Source organism: Rhinocladiella mackenziei (assembly GCF_000835555.1).
Source record: "Rhinocladiella mackenziei CBS 650.93 unplaced genomic scaffold supercont1.5, whole genome shotgun sequence".
Classification (NCBI taxonomy): domain Eukaryota; kingdom Fungi; phylum Ascomycota; class Eurotiomycetes; order Chaetothyriales; family Herpotrichiellaceae; genus Rhinocladiella; species Rhinocladiella mackenziei.
In genome coordinates, this window is record NW_013550600.1 from 1891750 (window position 1) to 1908529 (window position 16780).

General features: G+C 49.5%; 5 protein-coding genes across 5 annotated transcripts; 3 read left to right on the forward strand and 2 right to left on the reverse strand.

The window, feature by feature from the left end:
• Positions 1-1708: 1708 nt before the first annotated feature.
• Positions 1709-2623, forward strand: Z518_07173 (uncharacterized protein; the record flags this gene model as incomplete). The annotated part of the gene is made up of 2 exons (XM_013415302.1): positions 1709-2062; positions 2126-2623. 2 exons carry the CDS (start codon positions 1709-1711, stop codon positions 2621-2623), a joined length of 852 nt encoding a protein of 283 aa, XP_013270756.1.
• A 258-nt stretch (positions 2624-2881) lies between these two features.
• Z518_07174 (uncharacterized protein) lies at positions 2882-3550 on the reverse strand (the record flags this gene model as incomplete). The annotated part of the gene is made up of 1 exon (XM_013415303.1): positions 2882-3550. One exon carries the CDS (start codon positions 3548-3550, stop codon positions 2882-2884), a length of 669 nt encoding a protein of 222 aa, XP_013270757.1.
• Positions 3551-4299: 749 nt separating this feature from the next.
• Positions 4300-4986, reverse strand: Z518_07175 (uncharacterized protein; the record flags this gene model as incomplete). Its single annotated transcript, XM_013415304.1, has 1 exon — positions 4300-4986. One exon carries the CDS (start codon positions 4984-4986, stop codon positions 4300-4302), a length of 687 nt encoding a protein of 228 aa, XP_013270758.1.
• A 4367-nt stretch (positions 4987-9353) lies between these two features.
• On the forward strand, positions 9354-11738 carry Z518_07176 (uncharacterized protein; the record flags this gene model as incomplete). The annotated part of the gene is made up of 1 exon (XM_013415305.1): positions 9354-11738. The coding sequence occupies one exon, from the start codon at positions 9354-9356 to the stop codon at positions 11736-11738; it is 2385 nt and encodes a 794-aa protein (XP_013270759.1).
• Positions 11739-14878: 3140 nt separating this feature from the next.
• On the forward strand, positions 14879-16679 carry Z518_07177 (uncharacterized protein; the record flags this gene model as incomplete). The annotated part of the gene is made up of 5 exons (XM_013415306.1): positions 14879-14968; positions 15022-15611; positions 15672-15886; positions 15953-16306; positions 16363-16679. The coding sequence occupies 5 exons, from the start codon at positions 14879-14881 to the stop codon at positions 16677-16679; spliced, it is 1566 nt and encodes a 521-aa protein (XP_013270760.1).
• Between the last annotated feature and the right edge of the window lie 101 nt (positions 16680-16780).

Consider the following 16780-nt stretch of genomic DNA (forward strand, 5'->3'; position numbering starts at 1 on the left):
GGCAGTCCACAAAGGATCGATGGCCTCGATGGAGGGACTTCTCAGTTGGTCCGCGCATAGAAAGGGGAGTTGACGAGTTTGGTCCACATTGTTTGCCTGGAAAAAAAATAAAAATAAAAAAAGAAAGCTTGGACTCGCTGTCAGAAATTCGACCTATCATCCTCTTGTTGAATGGGATACCAAGATGAAAGGCACATGAGGAAAATGGAGACACAGCCTGGGGATCATTGTATAGCAGGCATCTATTGTATTCATGTACATTATTATTTTATGATACCACCCCGGCGCCGGGTGGAAACTACGGCTTTGGATACCAAGTACTGCGGCGCACGAGAACACGAAATATATATTCAATACCCTTGTCCGGTTGATTATCCGATACCATCTCAATCTTTCAGGAATTCTGGTTGTTTTACTAGTTGGGAACAAGATTCTTTGAGCGGGACTATCTTTCGGATTCCAAATCAAGATCTACACTGTCATCACTCTACCCTGTGCGGATCAAAGATCGCCTTATGCGAGGTAATTCATGCTGAGAGTTTGTCAAGTCGTAACGTTCGTTCTGGGAAAGATCATTTTGAGAGGGAAAGTGCAAACTACGTCCATCTTTCAGGACAGTAATTACACGTTCTAAAAGGATATGAGAATCTTGGGACGGTTATCACTTGCCGTTGTAGTAGCTGGTTGTATTTACCGTAATAGACAAGAGGAAATCGTCCAGGTAAGGCTATCAGAAGAGAGAAAAGTTGGGTATATGCAGGAGGACAATTAAGATTGCTGCCATCGCTGCAAGATTTTGAAAAACTTGCCGATCTCGAGATAATGCACTGGTAGACTCATGAATATTCAAAGATATCACTTGAGACAAAAGTATCATGGCGAATGTATTGTACAGTAAGTGCGCAAAGCTGAGCGTTACAGCCTCACCAGTGTCACAGGTCACAAGGCCAGTCGTTATTTCAAGTGATCGAAATTGAATGTTTAGCCTTAAGAGTTCAGCTGCGAAAAGACGTGTTGGAGAGGTTTGGCCCAATCGACGTCTCAATGGCTGGTGGATAGCAGCAAAGGCCTTTGCATGATAAGTTTTGGTCGGACAGGCAAAATGAACCGCTATTGATCGTTCATGCGGCAGATTACATCGGGCCCCGTGAAAACATTTCTGCATGACGTACTCCATAGATCGACTAAGTCTCGAATCCAGAATCTTGAAGACCCTCGACTTCGTAAATGGGCCCATTGGAAGTCGACATAGAAGCGTGAGAGCAGAGTTTCTTTCGCAATTGGCCGACCAATGTTCCTGGCCCTCTTGCCGTACAGAACCGAGCAGGTCAAAAGGGTACTTCATCTCCTGCCATCTTTGCAATATACGGTAGCGGGAGAGATCCGCAAGAAGAAGTACAGACAATTTGTGAAGAAAGGAAGTACTGGTCGGCAAAGCAGCCTGCGGAATAGGCTACTGTCACGTGATGACGCAGGAAGCTACAAGCGCAGCGCAAGGCGCCAGAAGACGCGCATTTTCGACAGCAAACCATTCCTCCCGTCCATCATCCATCATCATCCATCTTCTGTCTTGCTTTAGACAATCGCTTTTTTTTTTGGGACCTTCCTCCCTCCCTGTACCAACAATTCATTTTCTCCTTGTATTTCTCCCTTGTTTTTCGACCATCCTTGTCCCCTCCGCCTCCACGTTGGTCCTCTGTAATCAGTCATGGACACTCTCGTTGCCCAATACACTCAACCGACGTTTGGCAACGAAGGCTACTCATCAGAAGAACAAAATGATTACTGCACTACACTACCTCCTTTCTCTCTCAAATTCGCCTTACCACCCGTTCCTCAACCTTCTGCCTTCCTCCGCGCCGCAACCGACGACTACTCCAACCCGAATTGCCCCATCAAGATCGCGCATGGCACCACCACCCTGGCGTTCCGATTCAAAGGAGGAATCATAGTCGCAACCGATTCAAGGGCAACAGCCGGAAATTGGATTGCATCACAAACGGTGAAGAAAGTGATTGAGATCAATCCTATGCTGCTTGGAACCATGGCCGGTGGAGCCGCGGTAGGTTCTATCCTAGGCCGGGCAAAGTGGATTTTTATTTTCCCCCCTGCTCACACTCCCTAGGACTGTCAATATTGGCTTGCTTTCCTCGGGAAACAGTGTCGTCTTCACGAGCTCCGACACAAGCGACGCATCTCGGTGGCTGCTGCATCCAAACTTCTTGCAAATTTGGTCTACGAATACAAAGGCATGGGATTGTCGATGGGGACCATGATCACGGGAGTGACGCCTCAAGAAGGCCCTGCTCTGTACTACATTGACTCCGATGGAACGAGATTAGCCGGCAACCTATTCTGTGTGGGGTCTGGTCAAACATTTGCCTACGGAGTTCTGGACGCACTCTACCAATACGACCTGGAAGATGATGAAGCACTTGAACTGGGCAGAAGAAGTATTTTGGCGGCAACTCATCGAGATGCCTACTCCGGTGGCTACATCAATCTTTACCACGTGAAAGAGGACGGTTGGGTCAAGCATGGTTTCTCAGACACGAATCCGATCTTCTGGCAGACCAAACTGAAGAAGGGAGAATTTTCGAATGTGACAAGTGAACTCATATGAATGCCATGCTGAGATGGGTTACAATGGCATCAAGCATCGGCTGCTGACCGGGCGTTAGGCTTGGGGGAGGACATGGTGTACCAGACAGACTCGACCGGTGTTGTACTAAAACAGAAGGGTTTTCGCCCCAGTGTACTACAATTGCTGGCAATCCATCCAACAAGAATTGAAGACTTGAAGAACGGATCCCATCTGTTTAATCCCCTTCCTGTTTCTACAAATTAAACGCCTCGGAACGAGAACTGTCCAGTCGTCGTCTTACCAAGGATATACACCATCCTTATGCACCAACTTCCCCAAATCCCCATCCCTCTCTCCCCGAATAATACTCAAGATCGTCTCTCCCGAAACCATCGGATCTCCCGCCTGGCCCCATCCTGACCTCAGCTCCTCGCTCGTCCCGCGCAGATTACTCACCACGAACCCGGGGCACATCGCGATAACTTTCATCTTCGCACCCTGACTCATCGACTCCACGTAATCCTGCAACATCACCATATTCAGCGCCGCTTTGCTCACGCAGTATGCATTCCCATTCGACGGCACCGGCAACTTTGCCCTGGTCGTGTCAGCGGCCCGCGTCAACGACCCGCCGCCGCTGCTCACGTAGATCGAATACGGAGCGTTCGGAGCTCGAAGGAGGAGCGAGCGAAACGTCGCTGCCACCACGGCGGGTCCGACCACGTTCGTGTCCATGCATACTTGGAAGCGGGTTTTGACGTCCGGGTCACAGTTACCAGAGGCAGCGTTGTTGACAAGCACGTCGAGGTGGCCGAATTTTTGGTCGACGAAGTTAGCGGCTTGTCTGATGGAGTTCTCGTCGGTGACATCCAGCTGGACGGTGGAGAGGCGGCCTTTGGTAGTGGCGAATTCGGATTCGATGGAGGATTGGGCTGCGACGCCTTTTTCAAGGGAGCGGCTCGCCATGATGACATGGAAGTCCGAGGAGGAGCTGGCTATGACTTTCGAGGCGGCGTAGCCGACGCCGCTGTTGGCGCCTTCGTTGCCGCATCAGCGAAGTGATAACAGGACATGCGCGGTGCTTACCGGTGATGAGAACGATTCTCGGCGGCATCTTTGAAAGCTGGAAGGTCTATGTCTTCAGTCATGAACAATCGACGGCTCAATTCGACATGTCCTTTGAATTACCGAGGTGTGCGTATCGCTCGAGGTCAATCAGCGGGGCATTCTTGACGTTGATGGGAGAACTTATAAAGCGTCTTGACTTGGTCACGGTGATCGTGATCACAAGGAACATATGCACCAGAATCCAAGACATGATCCCTTTCCCAAAACTCCATGTGCAAGACACGGGGAATAGCGGGAGGAAGACATCAAAAGTCCGGACTCGAGAGAATGATACTTACTAATCAGGCCAACAAGCCAACCCCTTTGGGGAGAAACTCTGCGAGAAATTCAGTCGATCCCATTGGCCGATTGTGACTCCGGCCTTGAAGATTACCTAATGTTCGACAACTCTCAGGATTCGGTGGCAAAGTTTATTCCCTAATAGCGTGTGAATAGTGGACTGGGAAATGTACGAGTGCAGAACTTTCGTTTAATCTTTGCTAAAGGAGAGCGGACGCAAGATCCGTGAGAACTGAGGTGGTTGAATACGGTGCCATTTGTGGAGGTAGCATTAAGCATTCACCGTGGATCTCCATCCTCCCCGAAGGCTAACCACTAGCCGCAAAAGCAGCTGCCATCACACCTTTGACCGTCGGGCGCGCTCTCATCTTGTCCATCCACTCCTTCATATTTGGGAACTTGTCCTCATCATACTCCTCCTTGCTGAGTATCACAACGATGACGGTCTGCCACGAGACAAACGCCAAATCGGCATAGGAAACTTTATTGCCCACCAACCAAGGACCGTCATTTTCGGTGCCATATTTCTCTTTCTGCTTCGCCAACCACCCATCAAGCACGCCCGAGATGCGACCGACCTCTTTGGTGTACCGCTCCAATGCACTGGGCAGTTTTTCATGGTGGAACTTCTTGAACCATGCTGCCTGGCCGTAGTATGGGCCTTGACCCGTGGTCTGGAAGTAGAGCCATTGTTTGGCGTGATACGACTCGAGGGTCCCAGTGGAGAAGCTCAATCTGTTTTCCGTGTCGTATCGTTCAATTAGGTATTCGATGATGGCGCCGGATTCCCACAGGGTGATGTCGGTGTTTGGATCGTGGATGGTTGGTAGGCGACCGTTGGGGTTGAGAGCAAGATAATAGGGTTTCTTGACATCTGAAAGCGGGGTTGGGACGATTTCGTGAGGAACACCCAGTTCTGCCAGGACGATGGCGACTTTGGGTGGGTTCGGGCCGCCTTGGCCATAGACTTTGATCGGCTTGATTTGGGATGCCATTTCCTGTGCTTGTCGATTCGGTTCCGCTCTAACTGATCTCGGGAGATCTGTGCGGTTTTCTAGCTCCAAAGAAGAGCATAGACGATAAAGTTTTCGATACTCTCGACGGAATCAAAGGAACTTCGGCCTGGTTCTATATACCCGTTATCTACCAAGACCTACCGGACTTGCATTTTCATGCATTTGTAATGATATAGCTACCAAATTATAAATCTGCATCGCAGAGTTTCTCCCCAGACGGACTAGCAGTTTCGAATTCATCCTTTCGTCGCTGACAGCAGCGTGTTGGGTCGGGCAATAGACAGACGGACCGCCGATTGTCAACGGACGAAACTAGATAAATCTAGCCGATCACCGGTAAAGCAGCCAATAGAGCTCTCGCACTCATACGGATCCCTGGAAATAGACTAGCTCTTCAACATTTGTCGGCTAGCTTTCCTCCTGGTTTGGAGTTACAAGCGACTGCAAAATGATATAATTTGTCGGCCGACAAAAAGCCAAACACGTGACTGGTTCTTTGAAGGTATCAAAGCCCAATTCAAAGGCTCTTGCCGGCCCATCTGACATTATATCAGGTGAGTCTGACGGGCCTGTGAAAAAACCCAATAATGCTGCGGGCCGAGACCAAAGAAACGGCAACAGCATTTGAGGTCAAAGGGCAGATATGGCTGCGCCGTTAAGAACAGGGCCACCTAAACCGGAGGCGGATTTCTTGGTAAACGACTTTACACAGCGGTGACGATCAAAAGACCATGCACTTAAGCTTCAAAAGCGTAGACAATTTACAACAAGATCAAATGAACCTCCATACAGGAAACTCCGAGCTCTCCATACCAGATGCCAGGGCGGCAAACCTTGAGGCCCTCATAGAGCCCATCGCTACCTTCAAAGAGACCATCACACGACAAAGTAATGTTATTGAGAATGTCCAAACCGAGTTGGTTGAGATCGAGGCTGAGCAGCGAACCCCGGACACCCGGAACCTATGCGTTATTCCGATAGTCGCTGGTCAGATGGATCGTCTGATGCGCAGTTCTGTTGTCGACTTGGCTAGTTATACCATCAGTCTTCTGCCGCCCTCTTATTACCTTTGGTCCGGTTTTCTCTGGAATGAGATTATTCCCTCGATCCTCCCTTACTCCTCTGCCATTATGGCCGGATCTTCTTGCATCCAGGACCTTCTATGGCTTAAGACCGTATCAGTGTCAGCTGTGTCACTGGTATATTGACGGTTGCCCGGTGGAACGGCCCCTGGCAAATCATGTATATCAATTTCATCCGAGTACCCACTCGTGATACGTGATTGAAGTCCCTGACCTGTAAGACGGCGGTCTATGTACCAGCGTGGATAGAGGCGGTGTCCGTACTTCCAACATCGACGAACAAGAGGCTCAGAATCGCGGACCATGATAACGCCGACATGTACACGTAAGTTAAAACTTGTGCCCGACGGGTGGTTTCAATCGTGGAAATTGGTACACCGTCGTAAATCGTTGTATAAATGGTGATTTTTGCGCCACCGGTAAAGCATCAGGTCCGAGTTGGTGGCCTTGGTACACTGCTGATAAGTTCCAACGAGCGCGGTGCGACGGAGTCGTGAACATCGATCCTCCTGGTCTTGGTGCCAGCAAATTCTACGCTACAGAGTATTGAGAATGCAACCCTAGCTTTTTGAGGAGTGCCGCTGTGTGAAGCCCAACTTACCTCACGGTCTAGGTAGAAAGCTCGTAGGTTGATGTCGAAGTCGCGCGCCGCATCTGGAAGGAAAGGATTGCATAGATGAAGGCTGCAATAGTGGCGATCAGCCCTATGGATCCCATCACCCAGGCTGCCCCACTCATGCCGCAAATGTTCCGTTAAGAAATGATTGAATCTTTGACAAATGCTCTCTTCTAGACAGACGATTGTTGTGACTTCCAGGTGGGGGAGCCGTAGCCTCTTCCTCAAGGTCTGAGTCTTCTGTTGCGCCGACTCGAACGTTGTTGTTGCTAGTGACATTGGAAGACGGAGGAGAGAGTGAGTGATTGCTGGGACTGAGACGGCTGCTGCGCTGAAGGAGACCGTTCTGCAATCCTCGTTAATGCAATAGCAGCATTGTCCATCCTTCCAATGCCCAATACGCAACCTCCCTAAGGGCAGTGGTTTCCTGCTCACTTGAAACCCTGGCTTTGCTGTTATAAGACTAAAGTGTCATTTCATTCAGATACCAAGCCGTCGCAGGAATGACGAAGACAGCGGGCAGTGCCCTGGGCATTTCTGCCAAGAAATGGCTGCATAGGACCAAGAGAACCCGGATGTAGGTGTAGAATCTGCTTGAGTGGAGTAAACGGGGCTGAGTTCTTGGTCTACGGAGGGAGGCCCCTAATAGTCAAAACTTACGATAGATGCGTGCTTGCGAATTTTCGAGCATTCGCGTACACTCTTCTTGTTCTAGAACCCTAGCCTGCTCTTCTTTCACTGCCGTTGGCATTTCGTGTCCGTTCTCCAGTCGATTGAGAACTCTTTGCTAGGACGATGTACCGGAGATACAGTGGTCTCTTGAACTTTCAAACCTTATCAGTGGCCCATTTACGGTGGCAGCTGAACGGAGGCATCCCAGTGTCGAGATGAGTTCGTTGAGGACAGGCCGTGGTAACCGTATGTGGATTACCATGCAACAACTTTACATCTCAAGTTGCACCCCGTGACAAATGCGATATCACAACGTCGAACCCCTGAGACAAAGAGTACGCAATTTAACGGTTCTGGCGCTCCTCGACGGAGCTAAAAACCTCTCCTGTAATAGATTCCTCGAGCCACTCAGGTGGATAGGAATTGACGACTCTCTCTAGGACGAAGCGGACGTGTCGGACAATGAGCAGTACTCCTTTACTGGGAAAAGGGTTATCAACCCTATGCAGGATATAGGGGAAGAGAAGGAGTAGAAAAGGGGTCAACCGGGCATGTATTTATACTGGTAATCTGGTAGGACCAGTCGCCAAAGAGACAGAGCATTCAATATATCTCCAAGTTTGACATACCCATAAATCAAGCTATGATAGACTGTGGAGTCTAGAGAAGGAATGTGTTGTTTTATCTAACAAGAGAGCAAGACTGAAAAGAAGGGCGCAAGTTGCCAAGCCAAACAGCCTCACGTGATGTTGCCAAGGCAACGCGCCACGTGATTGGCCAACACTTGCCACTAATGGCCTTGGAGCAGAAAGACCCGGACGATAAACTGTTTTACGATAGGCTGCTTCATGACCCTTTGCTTTACGACCCTTTCATTCCGGTAAATTCATTTTCTGCGTGCTCAAGAATTAACTCAAACTACTCAAGGTACCGTATTGGAGATTATATGCTTCTGAAAGCCAACAAAATAGGTATCTATGTACTGGTCGAGTCTGGAAATGACTTGACCTAAGCCTGACCTTCCTGGTTACTCTTGTCGATGAACCTGTCGATAGCAGCCTCTGACCTTCCAAACCGCGCATCCTTGGTTTCAATCTCTTGTCGAACCCGTTTCAATTTCTCCCTTAGTCCGGTATTCAGCGCCAACTATGTACATGGCCTCGGCACCCAATTTGGAGTATGGCTTTGTCGCTTTACTAAGGTGTCATGTGACCTGGCTCAACTTCGGCTCAGCCTTGTTCTCACCCTGACCCGCCGTCAACTAATCTTGGCGGTGTGGTGCCACTTACAATAGTCGCAAGGGTAAGTAATCTTAGTATGCCAAGACCTGCGCAAAACTTCGCCAGGTAACTACTCTCCCTTTTTTGCTTTTTCCCATTTTCATTTTGTAGCCCCTTTGGTCTCAGACTACATGCACTTAATGAAGGGGAAAAAGAAAGAATGTAGCAAGTTGAGTGGCTTGGCGAAGTTTTGCGCAGGTCTTGGCATACTAAGATTACTTACCCTTGCGACCAGTGTACTGCCTTCGCACTGCCCCCGCACTGCCTAGACACACCCACGATATATTGTTTCCTAGCAGAAATCTACCAACGACGTCTTATCAGCATGGCCTAGCAGGATCGTCCCCATCATACTCAATAAGGTCATGGAAAAATTCGTCGATCGATTGATAAGACACGACATTCAGCCATGGGCTCGAGGAGTTTTATTGTCTTCAGGCTTGTAAAACCAAGCTGTAGGCCAGGCGGCTGATAATGCCCGCCGGCAGTGGCCGCGGCGGCGGTGGCTGTGCGAGACTGTGCAGATTTGAGGCTATGTCTCGCCCGCTGTCCACTTTTCATCATTTTGAACAATGGAAGTCTTAAAACTTTGTCAACCTGGACTGTCTCGTGGACACATCTTCTTTCAAGTCGAGTGTCTGGCTCCGACGAACCCAAGGACACAATAAAACAAGATCCGCAGACACAGAGATCAACATGTCAAAGAAGATCTCTGCTTCATTAGCCCGGAGTGGCGATGGAGATTTTATCAGCAACGTCCATATAGCTGAGAGAACCCGACATCGGACTACAAGCTGCAACCATAACGAATTATGCGAAGCGTGCGAAGAGATTGAGCAGCATTTGAAAGATTCACTCAGCAGCAAACCTCCACAAGTCATCTCCGAGAAAGGGGAACTCACTTTGATGGGAATTTTAAGGCAAATTCGAAGCAAAACCTGCTCCAAATGTTTCCGTCCACGGCAGTGTCCGTTGTGCAGAAAGCTTTGCGAAATCCTGGACTTGGACAACCCTGATATTAGTGAGAACACTTATCTGACATTCAAACTAGACGAGCGACCCCTAAGGAACTCTGACATACATCGGGTGATAGAAGAAAGGAAAAAGACAGCTGAAGTTGATGAAAAATCCATGCTCGGATTAAGGCCGCTCCTGTTTAAGATTTACGTTGACTCCCCATTGCTTCAAGACAAGGAACTTTTCCTTACTGCTGTCTCTCCTTTCACATGTTTTAGCGAATCAGGGCCATATCAATCCTCAATAAGATTGATCCAACCTAACACAGTCGACGTCGACTTCGCCCGTCATTGCCTGGAAGGGTGTATAGAGAAGCACGGAAAGATTTGTAATGAGATAGAAGACACAGGTTTTCGATACAAACCACAAATCTATTTGCTTGATTTGGAGGATCGATGTCTTGTCCGGTCAACAGTCGACGCCGACTATGTCGCCCTGAGTTACGTCTGGGGCCCGCAGAACGGAAATTTCCAATGCAAAGTGGATAACCTTGGACGATTCATCCAGCCAGGCAGTATGAACGATTCTGAGTTTTTCAAAGTCCCGGCACTGATACAATCTGCGATTGATTTTACCCAGAAAGTCGGAAAACGATACCTTTGGGTCGATCGATACTGTATTCTTCAAGATGATGGCCGCCACAAACATGAGCAAGTAATGGCAATGGGTATAATTTACGCGCAAGCTTGCTTCACCATTGTTTCGATGGAAGGCGACGCGCGAAATGGACTTCCAGGGCTTGGATCTTCAGCTGGCAGCATAACTCCGGCCCGCAAGCGGAATATTTATCACCAAACTCGGGAATATCTGGTTCTCTATGGATTACGGTACAAATCAGTACCATCAAAGGGTTCTTGGACGAGTCGAGGCTGGACCTTCCAAGAACAGATGTTCTCTCGGCGGATGGCAATCTTTGTCAATGGTAGAATTGTGTGGAAATGCAGGACATCCTTGTGCCAGGAAGATTTCCGCAGTGAGCTTACCACTGAGAAGCAAAGCCAGAAAGGTCGTTTTGACACTTTCGTCTCACCCGGGTGGCCGGATATGCTTTTGTTTCAACGGCTTGTTGAAAATTACACTAGACGAACACTTACTTATCCATGCGACTCGATATCAGCTTTCTCAGGCGTTCTCGCCTCTCTACATGGTTCTTTTCTCGGAGGCTTCCTTTTTGGTCTACCAGAATTGTATTTTGATGTCGCCTTACTTTGGCAGCCATGTACACCACTTCAGGACCGCATGGCGCTCGCGGAATCGACTGGGCTACCGGTTGAACACTTACCTACTTGGTCTTGGTGTAGATGGCAAGGCAAAATCAACTTCGAACCATGGGCTGCAGCTGGTGAATGTTTATTTCTTTCGCATTACGAACAAAACATTTGCAAAACCATCCCAATGGTCAGCTGGTTCAAGATCGACACTCGGTCCGGGGCCCGAAAACCGATATATAACTGGTTTTCGGCATATCGAGGGCAATATTTCGCTCAAAATTTCTCTTCGAAATGGCGAAAGGATCCGTCTGGCGGTTTCCAACATCATGATATTGGCCAATCTAAAATATTTCGCTTCCCCATTCCTGTCCTGCCCAGGCAAAGTACAGCAAACTTCGCTCCACAAGAAGGGAGCTGGAGTACTAGGATTTTTGGAAGAGTGGAGCGCGCATATCTACGTCTTGGAGGAGTAGCTTTGGACGATAGGAAATACAGCGAAAAGCCATTGTACGGTGCTTTCGGATGGCGTTACCTTCTTTCTGGATGTGGTGACATAGTTGGAGTAATCTGGAGCTGCATCGACAAGTCCCAAGACAAGAAGAGAGCGGAATGCATTGCGATTTCGAAAGGCGAGCTGCATCTGGTACCTCCAGGTCACTTTTTAGGGGTTTCGGAAATGCAATTTCACAGCTGGGAGGTTTCGCGAAGAATTAAGACCGGGTATTATCGGTTCTACAACGTCATGTTGGTCGACAGGACGGACCAGGTAGCATATAGAAGAGCAGTCGGGCGTGTAGATCAGGATATCTGGGATCGTTTACGACGTGAAACGATCGAGATTCTGCTCGGCTAGGTCTACAGTGAACAACGAAGTATATCTTCCCAAATCTCAGATTCTAGATTATCGCCATAGACTCAAGTATTTGCTCACTCTTAGTTCTAGCACATCTCGCCGATTTGCGGATAGTTCGAAGGAATAAATGCTTGCTGTACTCGACAAAGGACAAGTAGAGGCATACGGTTTCCGGGACTGTACCAGAAGAGACAAGGATGTCGCCGCAAACGAAAACCAGTGTGAGGAATTTTTGCCTCATCGGGGAGGGAGATTCACCGTCAACAACCAGGATAATCCGGCCCAAGGTGACCTAGATGGTCGCTGCGGTGAAGGCCGGTGCGATCATGATGGTGATGGTTTGGGCAATGTATGCTCTTAGCTGAAAGTCTGGGGCTTCGGACTAGGATTTGATTCTGCAGATGTACCTGTCGAACTGGGGAACAACTTCAGATGTATTGAATGCTCTGTCTACCTCACAACCGGTTCCTGCCAGGTTGCTGGTATATATACACGTTGGTTTGACCCCTTTTCTTCTCCTATTTCTACCCCTAACTCCTGCATAGGGGTGATAACCCCCTTTTCAACAAAGGGACACTTGCTACTACTCGGCCGTTCAATGAGACCTTGTTCGACATGATTTTAGGTTCTTTTGGTGTTGTCCTTCGCTCCCTCAGGTCGACCTGGTGGCTTGATGGACTGGGGAACATCTGGTTGACCTCATGTCATCTCCCATGTACACCTGCCGCTGTTGCATTGACCTCTAGCAAAGACCGTCTCAAATTTGCAGGCGTGAGGAGTTCAATGACGACGTTCAAATAAACTGAGACTATATCTTACTGTCGTATCGATGCACAATCTCACCAGTGCCGCAGCGCTGCACTTATCATGTGAAGACTAATTCTCCTTTCCTAGTCTCGGCTTTTTTGTCAGGAAGATGTCCACGGTGCCTTGGGGCTCGCCCAAAAAGACTAAGGATCCTGTCATTTCATGACAGAAACTTGGACCTCTTAGCCTATAAACTTGTCCGAATCCTGTTCTAGTCTGAGTTCGAATGGACACCTTTCGCAAATAGCATAGCCGATACTAGATTAGGCTGGCGCCAAACTCAAATATTGTGAGTACTCTTCCCTCTGTCACTACGATCAGATATCTAGGCTTACGTTAGATATCTGAATTTGTCTAGCGTTAGACATCGAAATCGAATAGCCCTTAGCGATATTTGGGAATGTCTCGGGAGAGCGAGTCGGGAGAGCGAGTTTCGGACAACAGCGAGTGGGTCTGGGGTTGTCTAAGCACAATTGAGCCTAGTGGTGCGAGCGTTGTCCGGTGGATGGCGCGGTACCTGAACCCCCCCCCGAAACCCTAGTAAAATCGCCTAAATCGAGGTACCAAAACATCAAAATTGAGACACTGACATACCTGCGGTATTTACGGGCTCTTTTAGCTTGTTGTCGAGCCCTCTACAATTGTATAGACTTTCCTGGCGGTAGAGGCTTTTTGAGCTCTTTTTGAATAACCCTGTTATTGCTGTCGCCCTCATGTCCACTTCCTTCATTGGCGACATCTGGCGAGCCCCGTTTGGGTGCGCTGAGCATCTCTGCCTCATAGACAACAGAGACGCTCTGACCACTCAACATCGTCAAAATCGGGTGCAAAAAGACCTGTAAAGGCGAGTGCAAAGGGTTCTGTTAAAAGGGATTAACGACGGGGCAATTATGCGAGGGAAGCAAAGTGGATGGAAAGGTACCTGAAAACCCCCCATTTTACTAAGGATTTGGGGTACCTCGCCATCCACCGGACGGCGCTCGCACAGCTAGGCTCAATTAGTGCTTAGACAACCCTAGACCCACTCGCTGTTGTTTCGAAACTCGCTCTCCCGACTCGCTCTCCCGAGGCAATCCCGCGATATTTCCTCTACGTCTAGACTGCCTACTTGATTTCGGCCGGATAATTGGGACTGTCTGAATACTTGCATGGTAATATAGACTCGATAAGGCAAGATGGTTCATATACACGCAAACAAAAAATTGTTAAGAAAAGGCCCCCCCTCCTATAATCCATCTCTGACGAACTTATAGATGGGGCGCCGCAGCCAGTGAAAGCCTCAGCCACACAAGTTCAACAGCAGAAGAGTTTGAATCAGTAACCTTCCAACTTATGAACAAGACGACATCATCAACAATCACTGGCTGGAGCATTACGTTTACCCATCTAGGGCACCTAGAAAAGCTAGGCCGGACAACCCTCTTACCTTACTTATGATCGAACACTAGTAAGGCCCCTCAATTCTATCGGTTCGACTGCAAGCCCAGTGTTTTACCACTCGGTTACGTCCTTGATAGGTCAACCACGATTTGGTGTCAATTTTGAAGCAGTTTCTGGCGGAATAAAATATAAACCTGAATTTTTCTAATTTTTCGAATCGCCTGTTAGGGCTTGGCGTTGTATGGCGACGCCAAGATCGACACGCTGGCCAATCACGTAAGCCTATGGCTTGGCAGTGTCACGTGGGCACGTGGGCACTCTCCTTGCCGCCTCGTCATCGGATCCAATCCGTGGACCATGTGGCCGGGAAAGCACCTTACTCGATAGAAGTCGATATCGAGGATGGGGCATGGATCGGATCCAGTCTATGGACCACCTCACACTCGAGATAGTTCGTAACCGAGCGTGTAAACGGACAAGCCTCGACGTGAGATGATCTATGGAATGGATCCGATGGGAGCCCTACTGATCACACACGACAAATCGGTCCCGGTTAGTGCCTTGGCAGATGGTCGTGGTTGCTGCCTTGATCGTACGTCCTTTCTGCGGCACAAGAGGGCCACGGGGTATTTGGTCGTAACAGGTTGGTGGCGGTCGATTTAGCCGGCGCTTTTTCTAATCATGATCCTAATTAGCAAAATTATCATTCGCGGCTCCAAGGCCTCTGGAGTGTCAAGGTCTGTCCACATCTGCACAACATGCCACTTTATCCGGGGTCAGTGTGACTTAATACGGCGCTCGCGGCGACCTGCCATTCTTCTCCGCGGTGTCGTGTGCGTATAAAGCAAACGCCCGTTGAGAAACCTCAGCCTTTCCTGAAGCAACCCCCCTCGTCCGGCATTCGAGTCGGTTGTTTCTCCCGCATGGGACTCAAGCCTCCTTTCTCTGCAGTCATGACCACTGTATTACCGGATGAGCTTTCAGCTCGAGCGCCTTACATTGCTGCAATTGCGTTGGCCCTGCTTTTGACTGCGTTGTACAAGGTACCTCCGATCACTCCAGAACCCTAAGCCGCCCCGGCTGATTGAAACCCAAGTACTCGACATATACGAATATCCCGAGGATCAAACAGCTTCCCGAGATTCCCGGTGCTTTGCCCTTCGCTGGACATCTGCACCTGCTCGGGGGCGCACTTGGTGCTTGTGATGCCACTGTCTGGTCCAATTGGTTCCAACGATTCAACTGGCCCATCTTTCAACTTCGGTACGGCAATGAGAGAGTGGTGATCGTCAACAAGCACGCCGATATCAAAGAGCTATGGGTGTCCAATTCGGCCGCGCTGATCAGCCGTCCAGTCCCCTACACGATGAATAAGTACGTCGGCTTGGCCATGGGGGCTTGCCCCTGGACCGAAGGCTGTAAGCGACAGAGACAATCTGCGATCAAATCGGTGGCACCGGGAACTTGGCAGACGTATTATCCGTTGCTGAAAAAGACATCGGCGTCCGCAATCGAGGACATGCGCAAGCACGGCCAAAACGGCGCGGTGGCACTGGAGCCTCGCAAATACCTTGCCCGGGTCGCAATTAGTTTGGGCTTCGAGCTGGCCTATGGCAAGAAATTGGAGGACGTTGGCGGAGTGGACTTCCTTCATGGGTTCCTTGATGCGGCCGGAAAGATCACCGAGTACGAGGCGCTTTCGTTTCTTGATCTTTACCAGAGTTGCGTCTGACAAACCTTTGATAGTATCCGCGTCGGTTCGTCGAATTGGGTGGACTATATCCCCTTCCCGCGGTTGCTACCCAGTTCAACCGTCAAACGGGCCCAAATGGGAGCTGCAGAACGCCAACCATACCTCGACGCGCTCTTCCACTCGATGAAGGCCGACCTGGAACAGGGTCGAGACGTCAATTGCATCGGAGCCGCGCTTTTGGTGGATAGGGGCTCGAAAATGACCGAAGGTGAGTTTCTTTTTCCATTCCCACAAATCCCTTGCGGTGTTTGCTGACGCTCAAAAAATCCCCTAGAGGACACCAAGTCTACATGTGTTTCGATGCTTCAAGGCTCGTCCGAGACTATCTCTGGCACCCTGACTTGTGGATTAGGGTCTCTCTGTGCCGACGCCGACGGCCTGAGGCTCCAAGATGAAGCTTATGAAAAAATAATGGAACGGTGGGGCACGCCCGAGGAGGCATTTGAACATGCATTCGAGTGCGAAGACATTCCCTTGATCGTGGCCATCTATAAGGAAATGCTGCGGTATTACTGCGTCATCCCTTACTGCTTACCCCGGCTCGCCACCAAGGATGTCAAATTGAAGAGTGGTGCGACGATCCCAGCTGGAACAACACTCTACATGAACGCTGAGTATGGAAACCATGGTCAGTTTTAGTCCTCTCTTCATCACTCAACGTTGGGCTTTCTAACAGCCAACTAGATCCGGAGTTCTACGGATCGGATGCATACACATTCAATCCACTCCGCTTTCTGGATAAATCCTCTCCCGTGTCATCATCGCCATTGCCACACTTTTCTTACGGGGCCGGGGCGAGGATCTGCCCGGCAGCTCAGATCTCAAACCGTATTCTCTACGGCCTTGTCATACGCCTGATCGTGTCTTTCCGAATCCAGACCGCGCCGGAAGCTCCACCACTGACCGATCCTATCAAGTTTAATCAAAACTACGTCAGCCTAGTCGCCAAACCGAAGGTGTATCTTGCTTATTGCATACCGAGAGACGCGACGGCCTCGTGAAGCAAGTGCCAGGAAGGTCAAGCAGCAACCACATAAAATATAAAAATCGAGCGTGGGGTTGCATAATCCACTGGTCTGAATGAAGCGTGTTTGGATCCGTG